The following is a 9,267-nucleotide window of genomic DNA, read 5'->3' on the forward strand; positions in this document are numbered from 1 at the left end:
CTTTAAATGTTCTGATGAATTGAAAATGCTTTTTATGCATGGTTTTATCCTGGTAGCAGTAGTTTTGTATTGACTTGTGCTTTTGTTTGAAATGTAACCATTCTACAACAACAATCAATCAACCAACCAATCAATCAAAACATAGCTACATATCATGTGTCATCAACATTAGGCATGCTTTTATCAAAATACACACTATAGTTAATTAACGTATGTCTACCTCCTTTATGATGCTTTCCTGTTTTGACTATATAGTTGTGCATATTCGTATGTCTCTAAATGTTTTGATGAATTGAAAATGGTGGGCCCTATTGTAAACAAGTGTAATGCTTTATCTATAGGCCTACGGATCCAGACCAGCCAATCATGATGCAGTACTCTTTTCAAAAGCAGGAAGTCCAAGTGCAATAGCAGATCTGACTCATTCTCCACAGGCGAGCAGAGTGGTTCTCAGCGCTACCATGGTATGTTATTTTAATGTGTTTTAAATAATGAAGCTTATCCAATTGGTTACAATGCAAGTTGGGCCAGTAGCTGTGAGGCCTCTTCCTGCCAGAGGTGCGCTTCCACTCTGCTTGTCCTGTGTTAAGGTATATTATGTGCACATAATGTTAGTTTCCTGTGTGATGTATGTATTTTATTTTGTAGTTCTCAACCCACTGCAAGGCTTGAGCTCCTCTTCACTGTTTGCATGTTTAGACATAAGAGTAGTTAAACTAATTGTGTGTTTTTGTTGCAGTGAAACTAACCTACTTGAGTTGTAGCCCTCCAAGCAGAACCCAAATGCTACTGAAGTTTCTGACATTTTGTTGACACAGATAGCATTGGGTCCTGTAGCACTACTACCATGCCACCTGGGACGCACCCATTTTAAAACATAAACAACATGTTTAGCGGCTCCCCGCGCTCTTTGACGAAATGTTTCCGTGTGAGGCTTTCGGAATATGTAAAGTATAAGTACCCATACATGCCGCTGCGAATATCTCCTGTGGCGCGGAAGCCGTTAAGTATTTTTAATATATGTTTGCCCGATTTGGAAGCTTGGATTCTTCTCTTCCTTCCTTGTTTATTGACACCTCATTGTACCGCCTATCTGGCTAGCTAGTGGCGCTATAGCTATGACACAGCAGATCAGAGGCAGGGACGTAGCCTCACAAGCCAACCGCACACCGGGAGGCGGTACAATAAACGGTAAACAAACAAGAAGAAATAAAGCGACCAAATCGGTCAAACAAAGATTAAAAATACTTAACGGCTTCCGCGCCACAGGAGATATTCGCAGCGGGATGTATAGCTACTTAAAGTTACCAAATTCAGAATAACTCAAGGAAAATAATGCCGTCACTTGGCGCAGATCCTATTTTAGAGAGAATTTCTACATCCGTGTACTGGAATTTCCATACGAAAATATAGGTCTGACCAGGGACCCAACATAAAACTCATCAAAATTTCAGAAAAGCTTTATGTAGGGTCCCGAGAGGGGCTACTTGAGTTGATACTCTGATGTGATGTGCCTTAACTGCTCACAATGTATGGAGAAGAAATGTGTTCTACAGTGTTGAACTACTGTATTGTATTAAGCAATGGTACTCTTTGTAACTAAGTTAATGTGAAATAAATGTCAACCTTTTGTAAAACTCTGGTGTCTTCACTCAGCTCCTCATCCCAGTTTCTTAAGCTCTGTTTTACGAACCTGTTAAATGGTGGTTGGTGAAATTCCAACTGGCGTAGTCTGTAGTGTTAAAAGGCATTTGAGGGCCCAGGCCGTAGCGTAACGGTCTGGGCACCGGACTGGTAATCCAGTCACAGTGTGCCGCGGGTTCGACTCCCGGACCCGACACGGCCTTTACTGCATGTCATCCCCCCATCTCTCTCCCGTTTCCTGTCAGCCTACTGTCTGTCCCTTCAAAAATCAATAAAAAAGGCGTAAGCCGCAAAAAAATATATTAAAAAAAAAAAAAAGGCATTTGAGTAACTTCTATTTTGGTTACATATACATGTTCAAATTAATTGAATAGTTAATAGAAATACAAGGTAATATATGCATGCAGAAGACGTAATGCTCAACATGTTTGTTGTTGGTACTGCTGCATAATTGTAGCCTACTTATAGCCTTTTTCAAGCATCACTTTGTTAATGGGTGACTTTATAATGTAGGGGTGTTTGAAAAAAGCATGCCCCCCTGCTGATTTGTGCCTGGAGACGGCACTGGTTATGGGGGTCCTTGAAATTAAAACGTTTGAGAACCACTGCAGTGACTGCACACTAAAGGAACGGAGCCTTAATTGGTATCATCAGTAACACCTGTGAAGTAAGTAGAGAACCGGCCAGGGAGTGGGAAGAGTTATTATGTGTGCATAATGTAGCCCAAAGCCCATTATATGTAAACCTGTAAACTTAACTCATAACCTACTTTGTGAGCAGTTTTTTCTTTGTTTCTCGATCACAGCTTCATTTCATTTTGTCTCATTTTTCAAATGCTTATTTTACTAATGGACTATATGAAAATGAAGACTATATGCCTATCACATCCACTTTGAATGTGAGTGATGCGTTCCCATTTCTCAGCATATAGCCTATATTCTACCACTACAGTCAAGTTGCTCTTTTATCTTTTACAAGTATTTTCTAAAGCACATTCAATTCTGTTGATCCGGTGGAACACGTTTACTAAAGTCATTTTGAGTATAGCCTACAATAAGAGTCATCTTTGCTGTGGCCATATTATTAAGACAGTTGACACTCCCAGTGTTGGAAGAAGTGGGCTACTCGCAATTTCTATAAGTAAAAGTAGGCATATCGTACTGCAATATACTGTAGAAATACTATGTTACAGAAGTCTGGAATTAAAAATGTAGGCCTACTTGAGTAAAAGTATAGGCTATTGACCTAAAGTACCCCAATTCAAGTTTTCAAATGTATACACATCTTTTTCAAATAGCAGATGAACAAGCTCACAGTCAATATTGGAAATACTCCAGTAAAATAAAAGTACCAGTCAAAATGTTACAGTACAGTAGGCCTACAGTACTTGAGTAAATGTTACTTTCCACCACCACTGCTTGGTTCTGCTTTCCTCCTGAACATCGACATGCAATACCTCCCCCATCTGGCGGAGTGCAATGCAACATAATTATGCACATTTACTATGATTACTTGTTAAAATATTATTTCTCCAGGCATTACTTGTCCATCAGCACGTATGTAGCAATGCTTATTTGGCTATGTATTTCCCTTGATTACAAAATGGAAAAAATAATACATATTACATGCATAAATAAATCAAAGGTCTGTCGAAATACTGTAACAGTCTTTTAATAGACGAGTCGTGTTAGAAACATTGCCTTATGTTCAATGTGCGTTAATCTGCAGCAACAGAGCTTCATAGTCATAGAACACCTCTCTGTCCATTAATTATCAAAAACATAGCCAGGAAAAGAGGGACTTAGTGAAGTAGAAGAGGGGAAAAAAAAGATATTTAAATATATACTGTTCTTCTGCATCGTATAATAAATATCAAATCAATCAATATACATTTTTTCAACAAGAGCACACAAAAACGAATAAAAGGGTGAAATTCAAAAAAGCCATTTTAAATAGTATGTCGAGTTGACAATCTGTCCGCACAGGCTTAACTCCCGATAGTGCACATCAGAAACTACGGCAGTATAGTTTCATAAAATGAAGAATTTGAAATGGACTCACAACTAGCTGCTTGTATACAAAATAATAATACAAACAGACCAATTGTGAAGATAACAAATGTACGCCAATTTTGACTATAAAAACCAATAGAAAAGTACAATAATGACCTAAAGGAAATTTGCCAATTATTTGTTTTGTTTTTTTAAATGTTGCTCTTTCCATATAGACATCTATAGATCAAGATAGATAGATATCTATAGACATCTATAGACATAAAACACTTATAGTGACATGAGAAAGCACACATTATATTTCATAATTATATCATGTTTAAACAAATAATTGTGTGACTTCACTTTGTTTACGTTCCTTCCATGTTAACTTAAACTCCACCAACACACAACTACATAACATATACGTATTTATTTCTTGTGGAACTTCATTAAAGGATTTTTTTTTTTTTTTTAACAAAATAAGAGATTTACTACTGTAGTGTACAGTAGCCTATATTTGGTAACAAAGGCAAGCAAATTGAATCATCTGCTCATTATTGAGTCATATGTAATTGTTTTTTAACTACTACAACAGGCAAACATTCAGCAAAAAAAGAAAGAAAGAAAGGAATAGCAGATCTTCAAGCTGACAAAACATTGTCACTTGTCTCTACTGTTTGCCTATTATGACTTGCCCAGTCTAGGGACACTAGTTCGATTTGCTTAATGACACTCACTCACTGTGTACAAGCGAGGTTTACATTGTAAAACATGCTTTTATGCAGTGAGACTGAGAACTTTAGAAGGCATGGTACATGCCAAGGCAGACCTATATGTTGTTTCATTATTTAATGCTGGCAAAAAGTTTAAAATAATAATATTTGGTACAGTACCATAACGTACACATTCATTTGTGGGAGGTTACTGCGTTAATGTCCGTGCTTATTGTATGTAAACGTAGGGATTGGATTTGGGTGGCCCTGTGGTCATCGCGTACGACTGCATAGTGTTCCTGCCGAGACCATGGCTCATGGTCTGGGATTGTCCCATGTCAGCGCCTCCCTCTGGCCACGGGGGGGAGTCCATGGGTTCTCTTTTGATTGAATGGATGGCCCCGCCGTGGCCTTTGAACTCGTAGCCGCCGCTATGCTTGCCGTAGTCCGGATACATGCAGACCTTGTGGGTGTGCGGCTCCATGGCCGCGCCGCCCGGATAGGCGTGATGTGCGTCCATGAGGTTGACCGACTGGCTGCTGCAGAGAGGGTTCGAGTGAGAGAGCCTCTGAGTTGGACTGAACTGGCTCATGCCGCCGTTGTGATGATGATGATCCGAATCCTTGTCGTACTTTGATAGGTGCGCGCCGGCGCCGCTCCCGCCGTTAGCGACGCCGCCGTAGTTCTGGTAGTGGCCGTTGTGGCCGTTGTGGCCGTTGTACGGCGGGCTGACGACGCGCGCCGCTTTCCCTCTCTGGCAGGGCGAATATTCGTGTTCGTAGTAGTCCACTTCCGATTTGAGGTGGACGCCGCCGCTCGAATCGTATCCCCCGCCGCCGCCGTAGTGGTGGTCGACGGGTTCCATTTTGCGGCAGCCCCCCCAGGGCTGCCTGCTGTATGTGTTGCAGCCGTTCTCCGAGTCCGAGTCGTGCTCCACCTTGATGGGCGGCATCTCGGGCATCGGGCCGACGCCGAAGCGATGATGGTGGCCGTAGTCGCTCTCTCGCTTCACCGCGTCGACACAGTAGACGTCGAGGTCCGCGGTGGGACTCTGCATGTTCCCGTAGAGCTTGGGGACGAACGTGTCCCCTCCTCTGCCGCCGCCGCCGCCACCCGGAGACACGCCGCAGTACTTGCCGTACGGCCCGGCTCTGCTCAGGCGGTTAGAGGCGACGAAGCGCATGGCGGGCCATCCACCTCCGCCCAGGCACGGCCTGAGGTCCTTGGCGGTAGGCATGGGCGTTTTACAGTAATTCAGGGGTTCCTCTTGGTTGTAATGTTCATCGGGGTATGGCTTGAGGTGGTCTTTGGAGACGGGGGTCCAGGGAGCGTGGTGTACACTGCCCGGCGCGGGAGAGGGAAGCAGGAGAGGGTCTTCGATTTCATCCACGCTGCTGTGAAGTGAGTGAATTCCATCACTGTAAAGGAGACAAAAGATTAAAGATAAAAGTGGTTACTGTTTTTGCAGGGTCAAGATACAGTACAGTACAGTACAGTTGCATAAGCTGGTCCAGCCGCTGTTATTGACCCCAATGTATTTCACCGAACTTCCAGATCCGGTTTATCCTCGAATGTGCGTCAACGGCGCCTGGCTGGCCTGTGGACTGGCCCTATTTCCTTCTATCATAGCCTTGGGGCTGACGGGGAGTTGGAAACTGGTGTAACTGGAACTTGAGTTACTTCAGATTATGTAATGTGGGAGTGAGGAGACAGAAAGCCATGGCAGTAATATAGTAATTTTCTGAATTTGCAATTTTCTTTTCTGTTCCTTCTTTTACTATCCTGGCACTGAATTTTCATTATGGTTCACTTCAGAACATTTTTGTTCAGGTGACGACCTGACCTAACATCTACTTGTGAAATGTAGACGACATGTTCGCCACCTAGTCGACTCTAATAAAAGAGTTGCGATATTGAGGGGGCAGAAAACAACTTCCGGTTGTCCCCATTCAATAGAAGTCTATGTAGAAGAGCCACTATTGGACTGAAGCCCCATGAAGTGAACGGAGTTTGCGTAACTGCGTGACTCCAGGCAGGGTTGCCAAGTCCACTTACTGTATTTCCAGCAAAACTTGGATTGTTTTTTTCCACAGTTGCTTGTCAATAACCAAAATGGACCCTTATAGATTTTTAACTCTTGAGAGTGTAAAAAGAAACCAAATGGACCTGTCACTCTCAAGAGTAAAAGTATTGTTAAACACCTGCAGTACTGAATTTTCAAGACCATCTACACACTTAAAGAATATAGAAGATCAACGTTTGCCTGTTATCTCTCCTAATGGTACTGTACCAACATCAATACAGCATGGAATTGTGGACAAAGTCTTATCCTACGACAACAAAAAAATCGAAAATCTAAATGTCTGTCGCTCAAATGTCGAATGCATTGTGGACCTTGATACGAAAAGAGAACCACAACTATTTCCAATGTCATATGTTTTCTCACCCGTGCTCGAGGCTGGGGGTCGTTCCTTTGCACTTGCCCCTCATCATCACGCTCTTCATCTTCACCTCGGTGATGGCGGGCATCATGAGGGGAACCGCCACGCAGAACAGAGCCAGCTGGGCGGGCACCACGCCCCCGCTGACAGACTTCTTCTTCTGCCCGTCCAGGAACTTCAGCCTTCCCTGGAACTGCATGGCCTGGAAGGACAGACAGGAGACGAGACCACGGACTGATTGAGCTGATTTGACTCACGTTGAGGTTTGTATAGTGCAGCGACACCCACCCTGGGCAAGACCTATACGCTGTAGAGGCTATCATTTGTTTGGGCGGAAGTTGCAGGATTTTAGCGGAAGTATCGCCCAAGGAAATGACGTTGATGCTTTACATCAGTTTACATTCTCCGCAAATGAAACAAGTGTTGTGATTGGTCGGGAAAATATCGTAACCGGGGGAAATACATCTGACGGATGTTCCGGACGATACATCCGCCGATAGCTTCTCTGCCTTGTGACCAGGCTTTTCTTTTCGCAGAAAAGTAAGCCTGGGACCGAGGCTAAGTGATACCTTGCCAGGTTGCAGTATACACCCTCCTGCACGCCCGAAGGACCGCATGGGGATCCCTGAGCTGAGCTTCAGATTGATAGGGTCCATCTGGTTGTTTCTAAAACTTTGGAACATGGTACCCGAGGATCTGGGGCTAACGAATTATTTTAAGTCACTTCTGAAAACCTACTTTTATGCCGATTCCTTTTTCATAGCCAGTGTGTTTTTGAGTGGTGCAACCACTCCCTTACGGAGCTATGTGTGTGGGTGGGTGCGTCTGAGCACGAAAACAGCATGGTTGTTTTTCACCACCTGTGTGCAACCTAACACACACACACACACGCACATATTAACTGTATATATGGTGATTTTGGGTGTGCCAGTACAGTACAGTGACAGTACAGTACAGTAGAGGGACCCCCACACGGTAACTCTGTCATTTCTCAACCGTTTTGGACGCGGGGCGGCTCGCCGGAATCGGGCCGGCACCCTGGGTGCGTTCCTGTGGGTCTGGGTCTGGATATTGCATTTCATTTTCACACCTGTCACATTATGTTCTATGGAAGCTATTAAAACAAAAAAATGTCTTATTTTATATATGATGATATATTTACAAGTATTTATTCTTCAAATCTGGGTCGGACCACTCACCAAGAAGCCAGAGGTACTGTCCAGAAGGCAGCGAACCCTGGCTATGAAGCATCTCTTCAGGAAGGGAGAGAGCTCTGGTGGAACACCCCCCGCCTCGGGGCAATGGAACAGGCTGTTCACCACAAAGTCCTCACCTACAGTGACAGAACAAGTCACGATCAAAAGTCATAAAAAAATAAAAATAAAGATATTGTCCTTTGCAGCCCTACAAATGGACCCCGTAACGGGGGTGGTCCTGGTCTACACAATTAGAGAATGTAAAATAATTGTTATTTTGATCAACCTGTGTACATTGGTGACTATAACTATACTGATCTTGATCGGCCTACAAAATCTTATCAACTAGTCAACTAGTACCAACAAGGTTGACTAATGGATTTACTAGTCGACTAGGTGCTTAATACCCTATCAAATAGTGGTCCGAATGTGTCTCAAATGCCGAATAAATATTGGACCTTGATGTGAAAAAAAAAGGTTGAAAACCAACTGGACTACGGTGTATATACCCACCGGTGCCCGGTGCTAGGTGCTGCTCCTGGTGGTGAGGAGGACACATTGCCCAGTGGACCTGGCGCCTGAACTCCTGCCGGTCGTCCACGTGGATGTAGTCAAACACGTTCTGATGCATCACGTCCGTCTGCCATGAGAGGACACCAAACATGAAGGACTGAACAGGAGCTGCTTACTGTGCATCCATGCTCCATTATCACCTACACGTCTTTTGTATTTTCATTATCATTTAAAAATATTTTCAAATATGGCCCTCCAAATTATATACCGGTATATATTCTTTCATGAATTATAAAGAAAACTCAACAACCTGTACAACCTATGTTATTAAGCCAAAACATAAAGTAGCCTGTTACAGTGCCAGCATGAAGCCGACTTGAAACATGGGGCGTGGAGTGACTATTTTACAAGAACCGTGAGAACCCAAATTAAATAAACAGAACTGTATATAAACAAGAACTGTTTCGACAATACTTTTTTTTTTAAAGGCCACTGAATTTGTTCTTTATTGTGGATGTTGTGTTAATGTGCATTGTCGATAGAGTAAAGAAGATGACATGATAAGCTGTCAAACACACCTGATTGAATCCCAGATAGTCAACGATTGTGGAAGAGGCATAAAACACCATGCCATCACTGCTCACCACCAGGGCAAAACCTGTGAGAGACTACAGACAGACAGACAGACAGACAGACAGACAGACAGACAGACAGACAGACAGACAGACAACGGTAGCTGTTACCATATGAGTTGGTACTACAATAC

The 9,267-nt window shown here is 43.3% G+C and overlaps 1 protein-coding gene across 2 annotated transcripts in view; it reads right to left on the reverse strand.

The window, feature by feature from the left end:
* Positions 1-4,095: 4,095 nt before the first annotated feature.
* Positions 4,096-9,267, reverse strand: part of LOC310867764 (uncharacterized protein) — a 45,559-nt gene continuing 40,387 nt past the window's right edge. For both annotated transcript variants that reach the window (XM_083777889.1, XM_083777888.1), the window contains exons 5-9: positions 9,080-9,169; positions 8,502-8,628; positions 7,992-8,125; positions 6,798-6,994; positions 4,096-5,769 (exon numbers count right to left, since the gene is read on the reverse strand). In XM_083777889.1, coding sequence (XP_083634015.1) covers positions 4,581-5,769; positions 6,798-6,994; positions 7,992-8,125; positions 8,502-8,628; positions 9,080-9,169 — 1,737 coding nt within the window. In that variant the 3' untranslated portion in view covers positions 4,096-4,580. The remainder of the gene's footprint in view (positions 5,770-6,797; positions 6,995-7,991; positions 8,126-8,501; positions 8,629-9,079; positions 9,170-9,267) is intronic.

Source organism: Protomyctophum parallelum, assembly GCF_964188405.1.
Source record: "Protomyctophum parallelum genome assembly, chromosome: 12".
In the NCBI taxonomy this organism is placed as follows: Eukaryota; Metazoa; Chordata; class Actinopteri; order Myctophiformes; family Myctophidae; genus Protomyctophum; species Protomyctophum parallelum.